This window comes from Pteropus vampyrus, unplaced genomic scaffold, assembly GCF_000151845.1.
Source record: "Pteropus vampyrus isolate Shadow unplaced genomic scaffold, Pvam_2.0 Scaffold1, whole genome shotgun sequence".
In the NCBI taxonomy this organism is placed as follows: domain Eukaryota; kingdom Metazoa; phylum Chordata; class Mammalia; order Chiroptera; family Pteropodidae; genus Pteropus; species Pteropus vampyrus.
The window spans coordinates 41704938-41730692 of NW_011888782.1; the positions used below are offsets into that span (position 1 = coordinate 41704938).

The 25755-nt window shown below is 34.1% G+C and overlaps 1 protein-coding gene across 7 annotated transcripts in view; it reads right to left on the reverse strand.

Annotated features, from left to right (window-relative positions):
- TFG (TRK-fused gene) overlaps positions 1 to 25755 on the reverse strand; it is a 37289-nt gene that overhangs the window by 3318 nt on the left and 8216 nt on the right. For 2 of the 7 annotated variants that reach the window (XM_011354377.2, XM_023527466.1), the window contains exons 3-7: positions 24290 to 24373; positions 18740 to 18886; positions 15284 to 15451; positions 11701 to 11829; positions 895 to 993 (exon numbers count right to left, since the gene is read on the reverse strand). In XM_011354377.2, the coding sequence (XP_011352679.1) occupies positions 895 to 993; positions 11701 to 11829; positions 15284 to 15451; positions 18740 to 18886; positions 24290 to 24373 (627 nt within the window). Of the gene's footprint in view, positions 1 to 894; positions 994 to 11688; positions 11830 to 15283; positions 15452 to 18739; positions 18887 to 24289; positions 24374 to 25755 lie in introns of all 7 variants that reach the window. The other 5 variants (XM_011387595.2, XM_011387642.2, XM_011354404.2 and 2 more) reach the window with 3 other exon arrangements.

A 25755-nucleotide genomic window follows, 5' to 3' on the forward strand; every position in this document is an offset into this window, starting at 1 on the left:
AGAGACAACAATGAATGGGTGTAGATGTGTTCCAATAAAACTTTACTCAAAAAACATAGGGGACAAGCCTGATTTGGTATGTGGGTTATAGTTCACCAATTCCTGCTCTGGTTTATACTACAAAACTACATAAAATAGAATTTAGGCATGATTCAACTTAGGCAAACTATTTTTAACTACAGTTGGAATTTGATACTTAAAATCTTTTACTGTAAAATGAGAATTGAACACAAATACTCTAACAAACGAATTATAATCAATATGTTCAAAGCTACATTAAAGAGATTTACCATACTTAAATATGGATAATCTTTAATGGTCAGATAATAAAACAAAATACCCAGGATGCCTTTTTAAAACTCTATTTCCTCGTTGCTTGAATTATGTTTCACACGATTCTATTGGGGGGGGGCTAGTTCTGGTACTTTTCAGATTTAAAAACCTAAGTAGCTTAATTTTGCTCTTATTTAATAAAAGATCACCTTTCCATGTATGAGGGAACTGTTAATATTTTCAAGGTACTAAGAGTACACTAGGATTATATGTTACATATGATGGGAGAAATCTTGCATTATTGCAGTTCTAAGTCACTTAGATAAATTGATCACATCTATAGGACAGCCGGTATTAAAAACTGCTTTGTACATAAGTTATTACAGAATCACCTACAATAAGTTTTACTTGCCCACTAGAAAACTGAAATGTTGATTTAAAATAAGATACTTATGTGAAATATTTTTAAAACAAATGTTATTTCCCCAATAACTAACTACTATCTGCTGTGACAATGTTAAGTATTATAAATTAAGGAATTAAGAAGAATGGATTAAAGTTTAACAAGTTCAGCAACAGCTCAAATACCATGAGCCAGGCTCCCTCTGGACACCTGCTCACCTGAGTACTGAATACCGTACTGCTGAGGTGGCTGAGGCGGCGCCTGCGGCTGCTGAGCACCATAACCAGCCTGTTGCGGGTACTGTTGGTATATCTGACCTAAAAAGGACCAATAAAAAAAATAAAAAAAATAAAAAGGCAGGTTTAACTTGGCAGAAAAAAATACTTTTAAGGCACATTTAATTCTCTCGCCACCAAACACATAAACACATTGAGTAAAAAGACACAAGAATGTGTTTGTTCCTCTTTAAATATCTGAAGAATAAACAATAAGTGTGGCTGCTCTATTGTGGATTAACTGTAGAGAACTCTCATCAGCAGCAAATAACACTAATGTTTACTTTGTAAATTCCAGGAAAACAAATGTTTTCGAATTCTATACTGCCAACAGATATATGCACTGCTAATGTTCAGTAAAAATCAAGTCAAAAACCAATAAATAAAAATCTGAAAAAAGGGACATATACCATTAATAGCTTCCGAATCTTTCCCAAAACAATGTATTTGTCATCTAAAGGTTTGAAACTTTTTCTGTTACCATATGAATGGACTCTGGTAGCAAGGAACTCAACGATATCTTTCATTCCAGATCTCAAAGATACCTTTGGCACTTGACAACAGTTTGCTTTTCCATCATCTGAATATCCTAGCCAATAATGTAGAAATTGATAAAGCCTCAATGGTTCCTCTCTGCATTTTGTAATAATGTTAGACCTCGTTAACACAGGGGATGTGTACTTGGAAATGACAGTACCATCTGGGGGCAGCAGACCACAGTTCCTAGAGAAACCTTTTAGATACTTATTACCTGTGATTCCCAAACAATCTGTTGGCAGTTCATATATCTGTTGGCAGTTCATTCATCTTTACTACTTTAGTTGTTCTAATAGTAGATTTAGCTAGATCCAATGCCTAGAATAGCAATAAAATTAGCATTTTAATATCTAGCTAGTATTTACATTTTTAAATGTTGACTGATTCTTTCAAAAATATCCAAACTACCTACTGTTAATCAAAAGACTATAGATAAACAGCATACCTGTGGCAGAAAGAGATAACTACTGAAAAAGTCAATGCATTATCTAGTGCCACTCAAACTGAGGTGCAGTAGGCAGCCAGCACTCACAGGCTGAGATGAAGGTATAGGGAGAGCCCACTCTACTAGACTGGCTGCTCAGCCCTACGTACTGCATCACTAAATGAGATATGCCTGTATTTATAGCCAGCTTAATTCCTAGCAAGCAGTTATATGCTTTTTATGACAGAAATAAAATGTACTTTAACTATTTTTAAGCTATTAATCCTCCTCTCAAATAAAATAAAAAACTGAGAAGAACTGACAAGTTTCTTAGATGCTTTCTTAATGGTTTTTTAAGACTTGGAGATAGTACAAAGGTAGTACAGAAGTTAATCACCTTAGAAGATACCACTTTAATCCTGGATTATATTTCATTATTAAATTTTAGAAGTGACCGGAATCTGGTACAGAAATATGATTGGGGGGAGAAATACATATAGCATATGACAATGGGTTCTAATTCTTAGAAATTAAAACAACTCTACAATACAAAAATGAGCAAAGAACAGGCAATAAATACAAGGGGATAAAATAAATACAAGGGGGTCATTAACAAGCTCTATTTCAGACACAGAAAGATTAAGCAATTTAACTGGGGTCAATACATCACAGATAATTCATAACCATCACTGGAACCCAGGTATAAATCTAGAACTCTAGTTTAAAAGGAGCTTTGTACATGGTATTTCATTTAATACAAATTTTAACTTAAGTATCATCAGAAAGGCTGAGATTAAGGCTCCAAGTAGTAGATTACTGCCATCAATGATTCTAAGGAACTGCCACTCAAAAAAGCATAATTGTTTTCCTCAATAAATACCAAAAGGGTACAACTATTCTTAAAGTGGGATAAACACTATTTTTTTCTAATCTGCTATAAACCCATTATGAAAATCCCACCCCTGGGTTGAAAGTTATTCCTATCTCTACAAAATATTCCTTTTACTTATTTTAAACATAGCATTCAAGTCCAAAATGAGACTCTGTCACAGTATTCTGAAATAGAAATAAGAAGTCCATGTTTAGTTATAAAAATGAGGAGGAATAACTTCACATACTTCTAAGGAGAGAGCTACAGGATATATTAAGTGAAAAAGCAAAGTGCAAAAATAGTTTAGAGTAAGCTATGTTTTCAATAAGTGTGTATATATACATATAGATAGGTAGATATATAAGCTGTTTTATGATTTCAGAAATAAAAGTAATAAAACCTATTACATAAGGGAAGAAAGAAAGTAACACGAAGCAAAGAGTAATGGTGAGACTTCTGGGACTGTACTTTGTTACACAAACTGGTAGCCAGCCTCCATGACTCTCAATGACTCCTGCACATGTATAATAAATAGCAATGGGTTGGTAGCCTTTATTTACTATTCTTAGAAATTAAAAAGATTAATACCACAATCCACAAATGAGCAAAGAATAAGCAAAAAACACATTAGTACTCATTCCTTTATGTTGTCCCCTCTTGCACTGAGTAGGGCTGACCTGTACACCAATGGAATACTACAGAAATGACATTTCTGAGGACAGGTCATCTTCTACCTTACCCTCTTGATCATTCACTCTGGTGAAAGCTGCTATTTCATAAGGTCACTCAAGCAGCTTATGAGAGAGAGAGATCCATGTGGTGAGGAACTGAAGCCTCCGGCCAACAACCATGTGAGGGAGTCATCTTAAAAGTAGGCTTTAGATGACTGCAACCTCAAGAGAGAACCTGAGCCAAAACTACCCAGCTAAGCTACTTCCAGATCCCTGACTGAAACTGAATGATATAATAAATGTTTTAAGCATCTATGTTTTGGTGTAAATTATAGAGCAATGGACAACATACAGTTTTGACGTTGGAAACATGCAGAGGTGACAGCTACTGAAAAAAAAAAAAAAAGACAAGACATATAATCAAATGGAAAATATGAACCTCGTTAAGATTCCATATTTGAACAAGCTGCCAATTATAATAAGGTAATTATGAGACAATTAGGAAAATTCAAATAGAGACTACAGTTGACCCTTGGACAACACAGGGTTGGTGATGCTGTCCCCCTACGCAGTCAGAAATCCAAGTAGAACTTCTGAATCCTCCAAAATTTCTGTCATCCCTCCATATCTGCAAGGGGACTAGTACCAAGACTCCCTACAGATATCAAAATCTGCAGTCCCTTATAGGAAATGGCATAGAACAATGCATACAGTCGGCCCTCAGCATCCAATGACTCCCAACTGTAGATAGAAAATATTTTTTTAATTTATTGGGGGTGACACTGGTTAATAAAATTACATAGGTTTCAAGTGTGCAATATAATACATCTGTATATTGCATCGTGTTTGCCATTCAGTCAAATCTCCTTCCATCACCATGTAGTTGATCTTTACCCTTATCTACCTCCCCTCTAGTAACCACTAAACTGTTGTGTCTACGGGTTGTTTGTCCAGTTTGTTGCTTTTAGGTTTATATCCCACATGAGTGAAATCATATGCTTCTCAACTTCTTATGACTTATTTCATTTAGCATGTTAATCCTAAAATCCATCCATGTTGTTGCAAATGGCAGTATTACATCTTTTCTTATGGCTGAGTAATATTCCATTATATATATGTACCACCCTCTTCTTTATCCAGTCATCTATCAGACACTTCAGTTGTTTCCATGTCTTGGCCACTGTGAATAATGCTGCAGTGAACATAAGGGTGCATATACCTTAATGGATGTTTTTAAATTTGGAGGGTAAATACCCAGCAGAGGGATTGCTGGGTCACATGATAATTCTATTCTTAAATTTTTTAGGAACCTCCATACTATCTTCCATGGTGACTATACCAATTTACGTTCCCACCAGCAGTTTATGAGGGAGGGTTCCTTTTCGTCCTACAATATCTCCAGTACTGATTACCTGTTTTGTTGATAAAAGCCATTCTTACAGGTGTGAGGTGGTATCTCATTGCGGTTTTGATTTGCATTTCCCTAACAGCTGGTGAAGTTGGGCAACTTTTCACATGTCTGTTGGCTGTTTGTATGTCTTCTTGGGAGAAGAATCTGCTCAGGTCGTCTGCACATTTTTAAATTGGATTTTGTTGTCAAGTTGTATAAGTTCTTTATGAATTATGGACATCAGCCCCTATCAAAGGCGTTGTTTCCAAATATCTTCTCCCATTCAATTGGTTGCCTCTTTGTTTTGCTGATCGTTTCTTTTGCTGTGCAGAAGCTTTTTACTTTGATACAGTCCCATTCCTTTATTTTTGCTTTTACCTCCCTTGCCTTTGAAGTCAAAATCCTCTTTAAAACCAAAGTCCATGAGTTTAGTGCCCATGTTTTCTTCTATGCAATTTATTGTTTCAGGTCTTCTATTTAGGTCTTTGATCCATTTTAATTTTGGTGTATGGTGAGAACGGTCTAGTTTCATTCTTTTGCACAATGCTTTTTAATTTTCCCAGCACCATTTATTGAAGAGGCTTTCTTTCCTCTACTGAATTTTCGGCTCCTTTGTCAAAAATCATTTGTTCAAATGTATGTGGGTTTATTTCTGGGTTTTCAATTGTTTCACTGGTCAATGTGTCTGTTCTTCTGCCAATATCATGCTGTTTTGATTACTGTCACTTTGTAGTATAATTTGAAGGCAGGCAGTGTGATACCTCCAACCTTGGTCTTTTTTTTCTCAGGATTGCTTTGGCTACTCAGGGTCTTTTGTGATTCCTTACAAATCTGATGAATTTTTGTTCTACTTCTTTAAAAAATGCCATTGGATTTTGATGGGGATTACATTATACCTGTATATATCTTTGGGTAATATGACCATTTTAACCATGTTGATTGACTCTTCCAATCCATGAACATGAACCATCTTTCCATTTCTTTGTGTCCTCTTCAATTTCTTTAATAATGTCTTATAATTTTTAGTGGTTAGGTCCTTCACATGCTTTGTTAAGTTTATTCCTAAGTACTGTATTCTTTTTGTTGCAGTTGAAGAGGAATTTTTTTTTTTCTGAAATTACATTGTTAGTATATAGGTATGCAATGAATTTTTCTACACTGATATATCTACTACATTTGTTTATTGTTTCTAATGGTTTTTGGTGGTCTTTAGGGTTTTCTATATAAAGAACCATGTGGTAGGCAAAAAGGGACAATCTGACTTCACTCTCAACGTGGATGCTTTTTATTTCTTTCTCTTGCTTGATTGCTCTAGCTAGAACTTTCAATACTATATTGAATAAGAGTGGTGAAAGAGTGGTGACCTTAGAGGAAAAGGTTTTTCGCCATTAAGTATATTAACTGAGGGTTTGCCATCAATGCCCTCTATTATGTTGCGGTATTTTCCTTCTATACCCATTTTATTAAGTGTTTTATTCATAAATGGATGTTGTATCTTGCCAAATGTTTTTTCTGCCCCTACTGATATGATAATTTTTATCCTTTATGTGGTATATCACATTGATTGATTTGCACATGTTGAACCATCCTTGTACCCCTAGAATGAACTCCACTTGATCATAATGTATAATCTTTTGCTGTACTCAATGTACTAGTATTTTGTTTAGGATTTTTCATCTGTATTCCTCTGAGATATTGGTGTCTAGTTTTCTTTGTGTTATCCTAACCAGGTTTTGGTATGTTTACCTCATAAAATGAGTTAGGTGTTCTGTTTGCTTCTTGGATTCAAGAATTCAGTTGTTTCCACATTTTGGGGACGTTCCCGACTATTTGAATAGGCTCTGTTCTCTTCTCCCTCTCATATACCCATCATTCTTACATTGCTCCTTCTGATGGAGTCAGATAGTTCTTGTTTTTTTTTTTCCACTCTTCAACTCTCTCTTCCATCTCCATCATTTCCAGATTTGTCTGTATCACTAATTCTTTCCTCTACCTGGTCTGCTCTATTTCCTAAGTTTGCTATTTCATTCTCCATCTCTTTTATTGAGTTCTTCAGCCCCCAAATTTCTATTTGGTTCTTTTTTAAAGTTTTAATCTCTTTGGCAAAGTACTGCTTTCGTTAATTTTATTTCCGAGTTCATTAAACTGCCTGAGTTTTCTTGCCTCTTTTTTTTCCCCCCAGAACTGCAATCTTAAATTCTGTTACTTAAATCACATATTTCCATGTACTTATTTTCTGGAGATACTTCTTGTTCTTTCTGAGCTGCCTTGTTACCCTGGTTGTTCATGGTATTTGACAAATTATTTCTCCTCCTAAGCGATTATGGGAATGAACTCTGCTTTTTTGTTATTAAGAGTGATGTCTCTTTAGCAGGTTGATAAAAAAGGTTTTTTTCTTTTGTTTCCAGTAGGTGACACACAAGCTTCCTGCACTGCCCAGGCCTCTCAGATCTCTGCTGGGCAAAAGTTGCCCTTTATTCCCTGGAGAAGTGGGTGTCTCCTCTGTGACCAGGCTGTCTCAGTCTCAGAGCAACACCCCCATAGGAGAATGTGGTGGGTGACAGTGTTCCAAGCCCCTGAAGGCCCAGCGCTGGCCCGAGCAGCCAGTTCCAGTGTTGCACTGCCTGAATTGTCCCAGGTGCCTATGCTGGAATCAGCCTCAATGGATGGGGCAGGGTGGGTTGGGAGAGAAAGCTAGTGTGTTTGCAGCTTTGTTTTCCTCCCAGTAATGGTGACTGACTGCCAGACCTCAGCTGCCTTGCTTCTTTATCTCCGCCCCTGTCACTGAGATTAGCTGCAGCGTGTGTCTGCCACTCAAAAGCTGTCTCTTCAGTTCTCTGGACTGTAGATACTCTGCTTTGTAGTCTGACACCGATAGTTTTTTCTGGGGCCTGCTGCTAGTTCCAGGTGCAGGGAGGTGGCCTGGCAGTGGCTGCTGCTAGAACACAGCTGTCATGCTTTTATATTCTGGTCTTTGCTTGATAGATTGCTGGGTTCAGCTGTAATATCTGCTGATCACTCAGGCAGGAATGCTCGGGGCTACAAAGTATACTCCACAACCTGATTCTATTCCTTCCCTCTCTCTATGTCCTGCAGAGAGTTCTGGGCTGCGTCCGTGGCACCCATCTCTGCTCTTCTCCCTTCCCTCCTCCCTTGCTCGCCTGGATTAGCCCTTCAGATGTTTCAAGGCCCTTCAAATGTTTCAGATCTCTCAGAAGTGTTGTGTGTAAGGGTGGAAATCCTTATTGGATTATACTGTTCAACTTGTTGTAATTTCGAGGGGAGAGTTCAGGGAGACCACTCACACCACCATGCTTCTGATGTCACTGGAAAACTGTTTTCAATCTGTAGTTTGTCAATCAGCAAAATATGAAACCCAGGAGACAAAGGGCAAACTGTAATATTTATTGAAAAAAAAAATGAGTATCAACAGACCAATGCAGCTCATACCCGTGCTGTCCAAGGGTCAACTATAGTATGTGTTGACATTAAGAATCACTTAACTTTGTCAGATGTAATATTAGCATGGTGGCTGCGTTACAAAAAAAAAGGTTATAATTTTAGGCATGAAATAGCTGAGTGAAATGTGCAGAATTTGATTTAAAACACACCAGCAAATTTTAAACAAAAGTGGCGGGGAGGGGCGGAATAGATGTATTCTATCTCCACTTTTGTGTATGTTTCAAAATTTATACAATAAAAGCTATTTTAAAAGTCTACTCAGCATATCATTTTATTGGCATATATTTTATAGATTTTAATTATATCCTTTTCCCCTTTTTGGACTGTCAAACAGCAATGCTTCCTGGTCTTTGATGATTTCTAGTGCTCTTCTCTGTATCCTCACCACTTAAATGTTTTTAGCCAACTACTCAACTGTACATAGTTTTCCAGTAACAGAGGCATTTGACTTATCTGAAAAAGAATAATACTGTCCATTTTTTTTCTTTTCATGGTGTTCAATATTTTGTTGATCCTTTTAACTGAACAATATATTAAGACTATCTTTTATGGAATTTAAGTAATAACTCAGAATTATTTATGTTATCTTAGATTACTGCATATTCTAAGAGACTGCTAGGTTTATCGATTTTTAGTAATAGACTTTAAAGCTGACTGTTCTGCTCAAATTATAACCAGCAGTTGATGTAACTAACTGGTGATGTCAGGTACTCATTATACATCATACATCAAAAAGTATTCATCAAAATAGCCCACAATTCATCTTGGGAATCTCTAAATGACTGACATATTAATCTAGAGTTGTGCTATCCAATACAATAGGCACTAGCCACATATGGCTACTAAGCACCCAAAATGCGGCTAGCTTTAAATGTGATATACAGTGCATGTTTGGAAGTGTTTTGAATCAGTATCACACCTGATTTCCAAAAGGTAGTATGAAAAAAAGAATGTAAAACATTAATAACTTTTAAAGAATGATTATATGTTAATATACTAGATATACTGAATTTAATTAAATGTATAATTAAAATTAATTTTATCTTTTTAAAGCTTTTTTAATGTGACTAATAGAAAATTTTAAATTATATGTGGCTTCCATTATATTTTTGAATATAACTAATTTAGAGATTCATCTCCAGAATGCTAATCTACTGACTGATGGCACATATTAATAACTGTACAACTTTTAATATTGTCTATTTTAGTGTAAACTAAAAAAAGTAATAGCTTTATTTAGCAAGGCTTGTAATTAACATCACCCTAAAGAAATTCAATGTGAATCAAACGGTGTTATCTGATGCCTCTAGAAAAGGGAATTGGAATGCTAAGGGTCAGAGGGGAGAGAGAAATTTTTAATTTTCACTGTATAATCTTTTATGTTTTTAAACTTTTACCCACTGAAAAAATGAATTTTCAATTAAACTCAACAGAATAATTTGAGATAGTGTTAGTGTAGCCTTAAATCCTATTCCTATATACATGAACAACAAACATTTGGTACAACTATCCTTCCAGCTATCATTCTACTAAGTATACCCTGTTTAAACAGATGTTAGTTCACCTGATATAGCCATTAAACTCCCATCATATCCAAACCCCGCTTTTGCTTCCCTGTTTCAGCTCACATCTACTTCAATTCTAGTTTGTTCCAGTTTTGGCAGTTGCAATATTGGTGCAAAGGAAAGAGTGTAACTAAAGTTGGTTGAGAACAGCCTTAAGCAATAAGAAATTCTTCTCAAACCACTCACTCATCAGCAAAATGCCACCTACTAGTCCCTATGACTAGCATTCTCCAATAGGAAAACTCTTTAAGTATCACCACAGGATGATTAGGACTCTTACAAAAGTGCTTGGTTCATTTTAGGCTATGATTTTTTTTTTTCATGTGATTGATAAATTCAGTCACTTGCTTCTGGTGCTGAAAATACATTATACCACCACCTGGGCCCTTTATACAAATAGCTAGAGCACCATCTGGTGTTTGTTTTAAAGTAGAATGTGTAATTTTAAAGGCCGTAACATGTACGGGCGAGTCACAGAACCAACATTTTAATATCTGAAAGGAACCCTAGAGATCAGAAACTACAGTAATTCCCAACTCCTTATCCGCAGGGAATGTTTCAAGACCCCCAGAGGATACCTGAAATCACAGACAATACCGAATATACTGTTTTCTCCTATACATACGTACCTATGATATAATTTATAAATTAGGTATAGTAAAAGATTAACAATAATAATAAAATAGAACAATTATAACAATATACTTTAATAAAAGGTATTAAATAGCTTTAGGCCATTAACCCTTATTAAGTAAAATAAGGGTTACTTGAACAAGCTCTGTGATACAGCAACAACAGCTGTGGTAACCAAGATGGTTACTAAGAAAACATGCATGGAGCATACATGGTGTGGGTATGCTAGACAAAAGAATGGCTCACATCCTGGGTGGGATGGCTCAAGATTTCATCATGCTACTTCGAATAGCATGCAATGTAAAGATTATGAATTGTTTATTTATGAAATTTTCCATTTAATATTTTCAGACCACAGCTGACTGAAAACGCAGAAAGCAAAACCATGCAATAGAGGGGGCTACTAAGCCATGTTCTGCAGAGCTCTAAGGGTTTCAGTGAGGCATCCTAGTGCCTCCTGTCCTGAGCTCGTGTTCCCTCAATGCCCTTCGATCATGGCAAAGACCCCTTTATCATATTTTAAATACTGAGCTTTTAAGTTATATTTAATTTAGGACTAAAGACATTCTTTTTTAAACTACTGGTTTAGTTCAATTTTCACAATTTATAATGAGAATATCAAAAACTACAGAAATTAAATTGCTCATCCAAGGACACATCATTTAGAGAAAAAGTCTGATTTAAAATACATTGCTTTTTTCCACAAGACATATTGCTAACTGTACAAAACTATAAAGGACTATTTATCTTTCCAAAAAGCTACACTTAACTAAAGTTATGCTATTATCTCTATTTTAAAAATCTTTTAAATTACAAAAATAATACACAGTTGCAAGAGGGGGAGGGAGAAAAACAGCACTTAAAAGTGTCACCTCAATGGGTCGCCTCTGACCCCATGGTCACCACTGGCGAGTGACTGGTATGAATATTTCCTACTCTTTCACCTTGTATTAATATTAATATAAACATTTTAAGTTTTTTTTTTCTTTTCAATAACTGAAACACCTGACATACTATTCTATTTTTTTTAACCCCAAAACATACCGTCTCAGTAAATCAAAATCTTTCCCAACGGTGTTCACAGAATGAACACATATGTAAGCAGTTTATCATTACCAAGAAGGCTGCTATAAGCATTCCTGCACATCAACCTTTCTGCACATGTGCTCTAAGCTCTATTTTACCTTCACTCTGACCTGCTTGTGTCTGAGCTCCTGTATATGGTGGCTGTTGTGGCTGAACTCCTGGTGGGTGAGCTGCGGAGGAGGAGGAAGCAATGCTGTCAGGTGTCCCTGATCGGTCTTCTGCAGGAGCACTGGGCGGCCCTGGATGGTCATAAAAAGTCAGTTCAGTTTCTAATAAAAGACCTTTCCCCGGCAAGTTCAATTAATAAGTTTGAGTAAAAGAGATTAACAATAAAAGTTCTATAGAACAAGCACAAACATAAATGCAGCCTTTTACATTTTCCCCTTTGCTCTAGTCTCTTAAGATCCAAAGCTACAACTGGAAATCCTTCCCTATAAAGTGTAGAGTGCTATATTCCTGAGTCATACCCTCCCCCAAAACTCATCTGTGCAAAAAAGCCTCCACCTTAGGCGATCTATTTTGTAGATCAATCAAAAGTATCACTTCATTCTTTAATGGTTCTCCACTGCCCATAAATGAAGTTCAGCCCTCTAGTTCGGTATTCAACGATGCAAACATTACTTCTCACCTACCCTGTACAGCTAAACTAATATTCCCTATTCTCACATATAGTACTTTTTCTGCCTCCATTTCATTATCACTATTCTTTCTACTATCCCATTTTCACATATCCAAATATAATATTCTTTAAAATCCAGTTATAACTTCACACTTCTAGTAAGGATTCTTTACCCAAGAATACTTTTTCCACATGTGAACTTCTACAGAGTATTCTTTTATTATGACCCTTACCAACTTCTACCTTGCATTTCAGAGCAGGTTCCACCTTCCCACACAGACTATAAGCTCTTTGGCCAGGTTCCTTTAGAATTCTTTTCATCTGCCTCACAAGGCCTAGCTCTTACACATGGAGCCATTCAAAATCATAAACAAAGTAATAAATGAAGAGAATTCACTAAAGTTTCAATACTGTGACAGTCAAAAAAAAACATTCTGAAGACAACTCTCAATATTTTACTCTTTTAAGTTCTTTTGTTTGGGCAACATAGAAGAGTGGTTAAAAGCACAGGTTTTGGAACCAGACTGCCTAAAAGCCAGTGCTGCCACTTAGTAGCCATGTAACTCTGGGCATGTTAATCTTTTTCTGTGCCTCAGCTTCCTCAGCTCTACAAAATACTAATTCCTACTTCATAAAGTTACTGTAAGGGTTATGTGTTAACAGGGCTTATAGTAAGTGCTTATAAAAGTGATTACATAGGAAGAGCTTATAAAAGTAATTACCACTTAGCTCCACATAAGTACTTGCTATTACTAGCAGACTAATTTCTCTGGGGCAAACATCTATCCCCTGCACTGGCACATCCCAGAACTCAGCATTGTATCAGGCACATAGGTGGCAGCTGACAGTGCAGGTATTGATAAGAACCTAAATAGGATAACTAACAGCAGTGGTAATATAAGAGAAACTGATGATTATTACCAGAGTAAAATGGATGATTGCTCCTATGTACCGCCATTTCACTTTTATATGCATGCAGATAAATTCATATACACGTTCCTTCCTACAAAAGACACTATTAGGCTAAAAATAAATATATTACTCTGACTCCCCTTTTCTTCCTTGTATGTAACCTATTAGTTAATACAGCTCACCTATCTTTGTAATACTTCGCCCCTCCTTCCCATGTCCACATTCACTACTATAGCCGAGTTTTTCATATCATATCTGAATAATTACAAAGTGTCCTGGCATTTTCTATGCATACAGTTTGTCCTACTTCAAGTCAACATACAAAGCTACCAGAAAATGGTCTTCAAATAATGTGAATTGTATTAATCACATTATTTTGGTGTGGCATATACTATATTCTAATCAAAAATTTTAAGCCTGATCTCATATAACTATTTACTACCCTACATGGCATTGCATAAAGTCTTAAATAATAAGCTATAATATTAACTCATATTTCAGTTGCTCTAAAAATGTATTTTTCAGCTGTATCTCTTGTCTCTCTGATGTCTGCTTTTGCCGAGAAAATGCATCATATACAAATATGTGTCTTCTCTTTTCAGAATTTCACACAATTTTCTCTAGTGAAAAAAGTATCAAAGAAAAAGAAGATTAACAGACTGAATCCTATATGTCCACTTACTGATAATGGCAAAGTAAACTGGTCAGGTAAATCCTACCAGAAGTTAACAACTAAAAACCTGAAAACAGAATTAAACAACTACTTGAAATCACTCAAAGTCAACCAAACTCTGGCAGAAATCAGGAAAGAGTTTAGATGTGTAAGAATTTTAAGTCCTGACCTCTGCAGCTCCAACAACAGAAAGCCACAATGTTAACTTCATGGCTGGCCAAGAAGCTAGAAATTTGAGGGGAAAATTCCTGGAGAGAGCCACCAAAGGAGTGAGACTTAAAATCTGACTATGCTGATCGTGGAGTTAGGACACCCAAGAGAGGTCAGTAAAAAAGCAGCACCTAGAGCTAAAAGAACTGAGCAGGGATATCAGCTGTATACCCCATAAGAGTTAAAACTGAATAGTCTGAGTTCATACATGTTAACTCTCTGCTAAAGCAAAGTAACAAAAAAATGCTCAAAAGAATCTCAAGTCACAATATTAACCATGGTGTTCAGTTTTCAATCAAAAACTATGCAAAAAAACAGGAAAATGTGACCCATTCTCAGGGAAAAATGGCAGGCAAAAGAAACTGACTCCAGATTGGCCCAGATGTTGGCTAAAGCAGATTAACATTTCAAAGCAGCTATTATAAATATTTTTAAAGAATTAAACAAAAATACATTCAATGAATTAAAAGGAATAGTCTTAATAAACGTAAAGATAAGGAATCAACAGCAAAAAAATATATATATAAAAAGAACCAAATGGAAATTCTAAAATTGAAAACATAATAAAAATTCACTAGAAAGGTTCAGCAGGAGATTGGAAATAGCAGAAAGACTCAATGAACTTGAAGAGTTTAACAGAAATCATCTAATATGGAGAAAAAAAGAATGAAGAAAAATGAAGCTCTTAGACCCGTGAGATAATATTAAGTTCTCCAATGTATGTGTAACTGCAGCCCGAGAAGAGAAACAAGCAGAAAAAATGTTGACGACAAAAAATAAAAAAGAAATCAAAGTATAGGTGCTGTTACAAAGTTAAAAACATTTAGACAAAAGCATTCTTTACACTAATGCAATTTAACTAGACAGCTACATTTAATTTAAATTTCTCTAATTTAAGATCAGGAGACTAAGACATCAAATAAAATTTAAGTCCTAAAACAATTATGAAATTTTATAAATTTCATAGATTTTTTAAAAAATAAACTTCCTGATCTCTACTTTTAATAAAATTTACCCAAAACTAACAGTGGTTATTTTACAGAGAGGAAGGTTCTACTGACTGGAATTGGGTATGAGAAAGCTCTCCGGGATGCTGGAAATCATCGACATCTTGATCTAGTTGGTGTTTTGCATACGTGTATACATGTGTAAAATTTATTAAACTGAACATTTAAGATTTATATACCTCACTATACCCCAGTTATCTTTCTATTGAAGAAGGAAAGGGAGGGAAGAAGGAAGAGACAGAATGAAGGATGGGCGGGAAGAACTAACTTACCTGAAACCTGATCATCTGTTAAGCCAAACGCTGACATGACATTTTTATTGATTTCATCTTGGTTTTTTAAAGGATCAAAAGCTGACATACTTGCTGCCATAACCTGAGTAGACTGTTTTCCAGAAGAATCAGAAGTAGCAGTCTTTTCTTCTCTACCATCCACAGCATCTGTAAGGGGGAAAAAAAACTTGTTTCCATTTTATCTGTACTCAATAAAGGCTAACGAAACATAAGATAGAAAAATATGAGTGCATATAGTCTGAAATGTTAAGAATAACTATCTCTAAATGCAAAAGTATAGATCATTTTACTTTCTTCGTTATACTTGTTTATAAATTTTTAAAATCAGAAAAAAAAGGTAAAAAAGAAATACAAGCTAAAAAACAGCTTTTCCAAAAAAAAATTTTATGAACCTCCTTGCCTAAGAATTATTAAATGAAGGAAAAAATACAAGCTCCAGCTTAACAGAAACATTTTAATCTTTATTTTTTATATTCTAGGATCAGATAGATATTGGGCACTAAAGTTTTATTTTGAAAAAGAATATGCTTAAGTAAAGTTATATCAACTTGTATTGTTTTATTTCTACTTGTCTATTGGCCTATTACTAAATTACAAGTAAATCTCAAGCCAATACAGTAAATATACTTTTAACTTGCTATGTCTTCCTTTAAAATACTACTTATTTAAATCTTTACAGATGAAAAGATGTGTCTGGGATTTGCTCAAAATGATATAGGAGGCGCGGAAATGTGTGGGGATACATGACTTGATAATTACTGAAGTTGAATATGGGTTCATGGGATCTATTACAGTATTATGTCTACTTTCGTATTTGTTTAATTTTTTCATAATAAAATATTTTTAAAAATAGAAAATAAAATTTTAAACATCATAAGCAAGATAAATTTTAAACCATGCTTTTCTTCCAAGGATACTAAGGTACTCGGCAGACATTTATACTATTATCTTGTGAAAGAAAAGAGGTTCAAGAATAACTTACATTTTACAAATAAGAATCTAAAGCCAAGATATAAAAAAAAGGTATCAAAACCAAGTAAAAAGAACACTGCTAACCATTTACTCAATTAACAGACAATTAGCAACTTTTTTCTATTACGAAGCACGTAAATGAACATCAGTTATTAGATCACCTGTGATCAAGACAAAATTGTCTTGTGGGAAAAAATGTACTAAGGGAATATAAGCACACATCGGCTTGTAGCTCTCATTCATTCCTATCATTCCACTGGTTACACTAAATTTCTGAAAGAAAACTCCTATAAACACTCTTTTAAAATAAGTCTACCAGTTATCAATCATCCTCATCAATTTCCTTCCTCTAACTTTAAGGTTACACATCAAGAGCATATCACACCAGCCTTATGTATTATTTCCCCATCACACTTCTACCTTTAATTACCTTCCACGTACTGTGAACTAAACAGGAAACACAATATATGTCCACTAGACTACTAGCTGCTCTATTAGCTGCTAGAGCTACTGCAACAGGTCAATCTAGTATCTATGGTAGCCTACACACCATTTGCCTCGTGGAGGAAACAAGTGTCCAAGAACCACAACAAAGGTAGAGCACTGAAGAGCATTAGGTAGCTGCTTATTTCTGGGTGAGGGCAAGCCACATGGTTCTAAAGAGTATGAAAGCTGACTGTTTTGTGGACCAAACTTTCAGTTTCTGATGTAGCTTTTTTGGCTTATTTTATCCTATTTTTCTTGAGAAAATTAGTGAGTCAGGATATGTTTTAAGAGCTTACAAGCTTAGGAAATATCATACAAGGCAGATGGTCACAAGGAAAATGATCTTACTAAGAACAGGAGTGGAAACAAAAAATAAATTACGACTATCTTTAAAAATGAAGCACTATATGTATTATTCAATTAATTAATTAGAGTAATTAATTAGATTAATTAATTAATTGAATTCAAAAGGACACAATGACTACCTGGACGGACACACACACACACACACACACACAGTATGTGATATAATTTCCAAGATGCAAAGAAGAAACCAACTTTAACATCTTTTACACAGGTTGAAAAGTTAACAATAAACCATGAAAACATAGAAATACAAGACTAAAAAAGCAGTATAGTACACAAGAGATAAGTGAGAAGAGAAAGATGGTTTCACCAAAACCAAAAAGCTCATAATTTTATTCCTTAGAGTAGAACATAGGCTACTGTAGGTCATTTCTGCACAGTATTGGCTAGACTTGTTGAATTTTGATCTAAGTTTCATAATACTCTACAGATGCTTGAACCCCCTGAAATTATATGCAAATGTGATGTTAGCATCTATGAATTCTTCTGGGAAATGGTCAAAAGTTTTCTTTGGATCTTTGACCTAAAATTGGAGCTTTTGTTTAGAGAGAGAGGATTTCGAAAAGGCAATTTACTTTGACCTCATCATAAAGAGGCCAGGAGAATCTCATTATAATACTTCAGCAAATCTCCAATAATGTTCTGAAATAGAGGTGAAACTAGAAATTACTAATCACCAAATATTTACTGAGCATCTACCATTAAAACAGTTCCACGTGTCCAGAGGAAAAAAAGAAAAGAGAAACTGAATAATGCATCTTTAAACTATAGCTAAATTAAACGAAACTCCAAAAATTAAATGAGGCCAAAAACTAAAATATCTCAGAACCTAAAGGTTGCAAGGGATTACACAAAGCCACTTTTCCGCAAAACCATCTGCTCTTATATGCAGTCATCCAGACTCAGTAACAGTTTTAGGCATGTAAAACTTTATATGCAAACACAAAAATTATTTTTAAAACATTTATTTTTACATGAAACATCTAAGAATATTAAAAATTGAGGAAAGCAGTTTTTCTAATCTACTTTCAAGCTACGATACATAAATTTCGGTCTACATTTAAAACTGTATTTGTTCCCATAACTCTATGTAAATTCCAAATCTGTTGATAATCTTGCTTCATCTTAATAGTACATATCACCTATAAAATGGAAAAACATAAATTTTCTTTGCATATAATTTAAAATAGTTTAAGACAAACTTTACAAAACATTTCAATGTACTAAGCTAAAATCATTTGTTACTTGAAACTATTTCATTTATCAACTGAAATCATTTCAATTCCTAAAGTTCACTATTACACTTAAAAGTGTCCAAAAGTCAAAGGGGGTTTGAAAACTGACCTAGGTCACAAACGCAGGAGTCTAAGACCAGATGTAAAAAGGATATTCAGAGAACACTTAAAAATGGGATTCTAAGGCTCTGCCCTCCAGTAGGTCTATAATAAGATCCAGGAATTTGCATAAAATCTCTCAAATATAAATATTAACAGAGGCAAGAATAAGAAAAGATGACACAGAGTGCCGTCCTACTCCTACTGAAGAGGAGTTTGAAAAAATGCAAAAAGATATGAGAAGAATAAATCAGAATAAAATGGATTCACGCTCTACCATTTTCTGGAATACTGGTGGAAGGTCCAGGTTCTCCAGGTGGTTCCAAACTGTCCAATAAGCGGTTCACTTTATTTCGAAGTTCTATCAGTTCTCGACGGAGATATTTCACTTGACTTGATTCAAGGGGTCTTGGCTGGCCATTAACTGAAATAAAAGTATTAATTTGCTTAAAATTAGGAAATGTTTTTGCATATCTTATTGCATATCAATAGAATGATATGCAATAAGATAATTTCTTTAAAAGTGAAAAAAAAATCAAACAAGATACCTACGGATATCGTTTGAATGGTAACTCTTTTAAGGACAGGATACTTTAATGCTAATAATTTACTTTTTGGAAAAAATATTCATCAGTCTTTATTGATGCCAGATATATCACTTATGACCATACTGTTTAAACAAATAAGTTTATTAGAAGAATCCAACTACGGTAAATGAAAATCTACAGAAAGCTTTAATATATTTTAATAGAAATTATGTACCTTCAAAAACTCACTTTAATTCATCCTAGTCTTTATATTCTTGAATTTATACAATAAACATATATTGTATGTATTCTACATATAAATGCTAAGAGACACAACATGACTTATAGGTTTGTTATCCTTCTTGCCTACTTTTGTGATGGCTTAAAAAAAAGCTACCTAGAATAACTGACCTGAAAACCTATTAAAAAAAAATATGCAGAATTCATGAATCCACATCACTGTCATCCTTACTAGTTACAGCTGACTCTTGAAAAACACGAGTTTGCATTACACAAATCCACTAATACAGATTTTTTTCAAAAACCAGTATATGTACTTTCTCTTCCTTATGATTTTCTTAATAACATTGGTCTTTTGCAAGAATACAGTATATATTACATATGACATACAAAATACTGTTTATGTTATCTGTGAGGCTTCTGGTGAATAGGCTACTGGTCAACATTTTAGGGAATCAAAAGGCATATGCAATATGCAGATTTTTGACTGAGAGGTGGGCAGTGGGAGTTGGTAACCCTAACCCTTGTATTGCTCAAGATTCAACTGTACTTCCTATTATCTGAACTCAACTACTTAGTGGGTTTAGAAACATCACGTGTTGTATAATATCCAACTAAAAGTTTAAATTCCCTATTCCATAATTATGTATTTTTATCAGTGAGTTTAACTTCATGACTTCAATGAAATATTTCAAGCACACAAAAGATAAGCTTGTTAAATATACATTTTCATTAAATCTTAGTATTTTTCCATAATAGTTCCTGATCATTAAGAAAATAATACAGACATAATTAAATCTCCCAGCTACCTCTCCTCAAAACCCATCCCCATGCTTCATGATTTAAATTAATTTTTCATCTTTCTATAACAATCTTCCCTCATTAGATTTCACATCTTTTTGTTTTAATTATAAATATTTTAGTTACATTTTATAATCCATTTATATTCGAGTATACAGCAACTGTTCTATGTGATAATTACCCAATATAAGGTTAAGGACTTCTATTCCTGATTTGCTATGACTTTTTAACATGATTAGAGTATGAATGCTTTTTCTTTATAGAGAAGATGGTTCAGTTTTTCTCCTTTAACCCATCATATGAAAAGTGGTACTAATAGATTTTATTTAAACCAATCTCATACTCCTGGAATAAACAACCTTGACAATGGTATATTTTAATACTAACTGCTAAATTTGATTTGTTATTATTTAGTAGTTTGTATCTGTGTTTATAACTGAGATTAGTCTGCATTTTCCTTGGCTGGTTTTCAAGTTAAGGTTATAGTAACCTCATAAAATGAGTTGCTACATATTTCCCCTTTACTTACTCTCTGGAATTTGTATAATTTAGAATCATCTGTTTCTTAAATATTTGGTAGGATAATTGATTTGAATTCTTTAATGTTAATTGAAACAATCAAATTTGCTATTTTTGAAACACTTCCCAAACAAGTCTTTAAATTCACCTAGGAAATTGTCCATGTGGTCTGAGTTTTCAAATTGAAAGTTATTCGCAGTAGTCATAACATAGATTTTTTAAAATTCTACTGTATTTGTAGTTATGCCCCATATCATTTCTAATACTGTTTATTTGTGCTTTTCTTAATTAAAGAGGCTAACTGTATCTTTTCAAAATTGTCGATCCTATCACTTGACTTTCAGTTCATTCTGGGTCTTTATTATTTTAAGTTATTTAAGCTTACTTTGTCTATTTGTATTTAAGGCTATAAAGATCTCTTCAAGTGTAGCTCTAGCACACTCTAAAAACTTCTTATGTAGAAGCCATCACTGTTATTTCTAATTCCCATGATGATTTCTTCTTTGGCTTATTTTAAAAGCATATTTTTATTCTTCAAAAGTATGGAAGTTTGGGTTATCTTTTTGTCCAGTGGTTTCTAATGAGGCCAGAGAATATGATGTCTAGGACATCCTCCTCTGATATTTAATTAGATTTGTTGAAAAACCCATCTATGGTCAACTTTTATAAATGTCCAAATGACTCAAAAAAAAAAAAAAAATCTCATTTCCTGATAGATGCATAAAACCAAGCCTGTTATCTGTTTTAATTTTCATTATCCTTACTAATTTTGAGCCTACTTGATCTATCAGTTTCTAAGAGAAGAGTATTAAAACCTCTCCAATGATTGTGAATTTGTTCATTTTTTCCTTTTCTGTCAATTTTTCCTTAGGGCAAAACTAAAGCTATGATGCTCTGTTCATAATTGTTATATATTCCTAGTGAATTCTTTTCATCATTATAAAATCACTATTACTAATAAAGTTCCACTTAGAGTCTATTCTGTTATTACCAACTAGCTTTGAGTTTGTCTAGTGTATGTTTCCAGCTCTTTACTTTCAAACTTTGCATAATAATCATTTACTGTCTCTTATAAATCATCCAACTAGATTTTAACTCCATTAAGAGTCTGTCTTTTAACTTGTATGCTTAGTCTGTTTACGTGTATCGTGGTTAGTATTTTGTGCTATTTATCAAGCTTTCTCTCTGCTTCTATCCTTCCTTCCTCACTGTTAAGTGCCCTTTGTTTCTTTTCCCTCTACTGGCTATTTCTAGTCTTTCACTCATCACGCTTACATTTTAGACATGCATACTTCAATTTAAAAAATCTAGTTAATTATTATCCTCTTCCCAAACAAGTCTTTAAAATATTTTAATTTCTATCATACCCTCCTGTCTTACATATAATTATTGCTAGGCATTTTTGTCTGACCTTGTTTTTACATTCATTAAAATATAATTGTTTTTTTATAATCAGTGCTCATTTAAATTTATATGTTAATCAATTTATTTGCTCACAATATCTTGCATCTTTCACCATTCTTCTGGATTCAATTTCCTTCTTGCTGAAAAACCACTTTAAAAAAATTCTCTTAAGGGTCTATGAGTGATAAATTCTGTTTGAAATGTTTTTATTTCCCCTTATTCCTGAAGTTTCAGACTACAGAATGCTAGTTTTCTACTTATTTTTTTCTGAACAGTTTGAAGATGTTATTCTACTTTCTTATAGGCTCTATCATTACTATGAAGTCTAACAGTCTAATTGCTTTGTAGGTGATCCGTCTTTCAGGCTACTTTTAAAATTATCTCTTTGTCTTGCATATTTTCCAATTTCATGACAATATGTCCAGTGGAGACTTATTTTTACTTATCTTGCTCAGGACTCACTAAGACTCCTAAATCAGAGGGTTTGTATCTTTTATATAATTTTAAAAAGTTCTTTAGCTATTACCTCCTCACATGTCTCTACTCCTCCATTATTTCCTCTTTTAAAGTCTTAATGGAAATACGCTGGAATTTCTCATTCTCGAATTCTCTCATATTGTTTTTGTACTTTATTCTATAATTTCTTTAGACTACCTTCCAGTTCACTAATTCCCTTCTCAGCTATGACTAAGCTGCTATTCTACCTGCCCACTCTGTATTTCATCTCAATGATAATAGTTTTCACTTCAAAAGTTACCTTAGGCTTTATTTAAAATCTATTCATTCTTTTTTCAATGTGCCATGTCCCTATATTCTTATTTCTTCTTTTATGTTTAATAACTTTTAACACATATTTTATAGATCATTTCTATTAACTCAAGTTCTTGACTAATCCTACTATTAGCTGTATCCATTCTTTCTTGCTTACATGAATTGTTTCATGTTTTTTGAACTCTAAGTTCATCAACAGCATTTTGTCTATGAAAAGCGTATGTGACTGGATTAAGAACATACCCTTCCAGAGATATTTTTGCCATTGTTTCTTGCTATTTTTTAATGGTAGCTGGGCTTAGGAGCTTCCAAACTGTGCAGATAGATTAAATTTAAACCCAATGCACATAAAGACCATGGTTATGAATCCTCGAGGGAGTCTTCGCAAACCCCTGACAGTCCAGAGTATTGAAGTTTCCCATATCAATTCTTTGACTTCTCCTGTATCAATAGTTTTCTTCCGCAATATTCTTTTAGAGAGTATAGCCCACTGAAGGTCTAGGACTCAAGGTCTATACTACACAAACACCAAATGCCATGTCCTCAGATTATGCAGACTAAACCTTCACCATAACCACCAAAAGCACCCCAAGTCTTGGCTTTTGGTCCTTCAGGCTCTGGTTTTTAATTCCATCTATTTTTGTTCTCTGGACATTTCCTTTACTCTCTTAACAAGCTCAAGCACATAATTCAGAAAATATATTTTTAACAGTTTATCTAGCACGTTGTATCAGAAATGAGTATTTTCAGTTTATCTACTATGCCTAGTAGGTGGCAAATAGCAGTATTTCAGATTCAATATTATAAGAAAAATAACTTTTATTGAAAATTTTTCAAAAGTTTTTATTAGCATGTTAAAGTCTAATTCATATTTACCCATCCTAGATGGATGAAATAGATATAAATTAAATTAACTGACCAAGATAGTATTTCATAGAACTATAAGGTACAGTGACACATACATTTTTTTAAATGCCAAACAAAACATTCAGAAAAAAATATTCACATTTTACTTTTCACATCATCATACCAGCGCTTTAACTCTGTAATCACTGTCACCTAAGAGTTCTGCCTTGCAAATCTGTTATGATCTATAAGAAAATCTAAAAGATTAAAATTAGTCTTATATTTGTTTTATCAGGACTATCTCTAACCTTTAAGAACTCCTCGAAAAATAATGGCCAAAGTATTAGGCCTATATGTTAAGCCCTGAGGATAAGTAAAAACGTATTACAATAGAGGAGATAATTACAATCTTAAGAAAACTAAACTTGATAAAGGTAGTTTTAGCCCTGCAATTATTTTCAATCCTGAGAACACTTATACAAGTAGTACAGATTACTACTTAGGGTAACTGAGCAGATGGGGAATTCATGTGTACTTTCTATTAATCTTCAAAAAAAAAAAAACCTCTCTACATAAAATTAAAGCTTATTTTAAAAATTCTGATATAGCTGAAAACTTATTACTTAATTCTGAGTTTTTAAAAGGAAAAAAAATAGAAAATCTTTAATAAAAAATACAATAAATAAATTAGTAACTTTATTAGACAGTTTACCACTTACCAAATAATGTCAGTTTCAGTATCCTACTACACTGAATTGCAAAGGAAAGGTCAGAACTATCAAAAATTGTTATAAGATCTCCATCTGGGAAAAAAAAAGAAATGAGTTTCAGATTTGCTTCAGTAGTAAACTAGGATATACATTAAATTAAAATCCAAAATCTAGATTGCAGAGAATAATTAGAATATCCCATAAAAACCGTATATAAATATAAAAGGATCTAGGAAAGATGTTTATTTTCAGGAAACGAAATCAATTTTATTACTTTTATGGCAAAGTATTTAACATATCACAAGAAAAGCCAAAACACAGCTAAGATTAATGCATTAAGTCATCTTTTACTAGTCACCAGGAGGAGATTCATGGTAGCACTATCACAAATTACTTGTTTGGACTAAAATCTTTTCACTCCAAAAAATTTAAATATATTTGTCAAAAAGTAAAGTAATAAAGATCCTCAAGGTTCAAATTTTAATTCTAACTACAGTAAAATGCCACTGACACAAATGGAGGGGAAGCCATATTTAATAGTAACTAAAAGGGTTGCAAAATAGATTTTTGCAGAACTACCCAAATGCAGGGGTCCCTAAATCCCGGGCCACTGACTGGTACCAGTCCATGGTCTGTTAAGAACTAGGCCACACAGCAGGAGGTGATTAGCAGACTAGCAAAGCTTCACCTATATTTCCAGCCACTCCCTAGCACTAGCATCACCACCTCAACTCTACCTCAGATCATCAGGCATTAGACTATCATAGAACCAGTCCCTGGTGCCAAAAAGTTTGGGGACCCTTGCCCTAGTGAACGGATAGACAATGGTGTCTTTCAGGTCACTGACCATTTTGATAATAAGATGAAAGCTGCCAACTCATCCCAGAAAAAATATTCGTATATACCAGATTCTGAAATCCCCTAAGTCCCAAGGGTAAAGAATACTACAATTAGCATATCAATTGCCTGTTTCAAAAGCATTCAAAGGGCTTGGGGATAAAAATGTTCTCTAGATAAAGCAAGAACAGAAAAGCAGACAAAGGCAAGGAGTTGGTCAGGGGCCTCTCTGCAGGGTATCCTCATAGACACAGCTGGGTTGGGCTGCGGGGTTTGTCCTGAGAGGCTGCTCTGCTAAACCACTTTCAACATAGATTGGGCAGATTTGGCAATAGTTGGCAATAAAAGCCATAACGAAGGATATTATCATTTTCTTTTCTTTGGTTCTTTATAACCTGACCCATTTCTTATAACAAACATATCTGACATTTAACTTCAGGGATTCTAAATAAAATAAAGTATATATGCAAAAGAAGGATCTTTCTATAACTGCCTTTTTTTCTTTTTTGGATTCCACAACAGAAACAGTATCTCTGATGTAAGTACTTTACCTGAGCCAGCCCAACACAGGTTATGAACACAAACTTGTACAAATCAAAACACTTAAGAATACCACGAAAAACCAATTCAATGTGGTA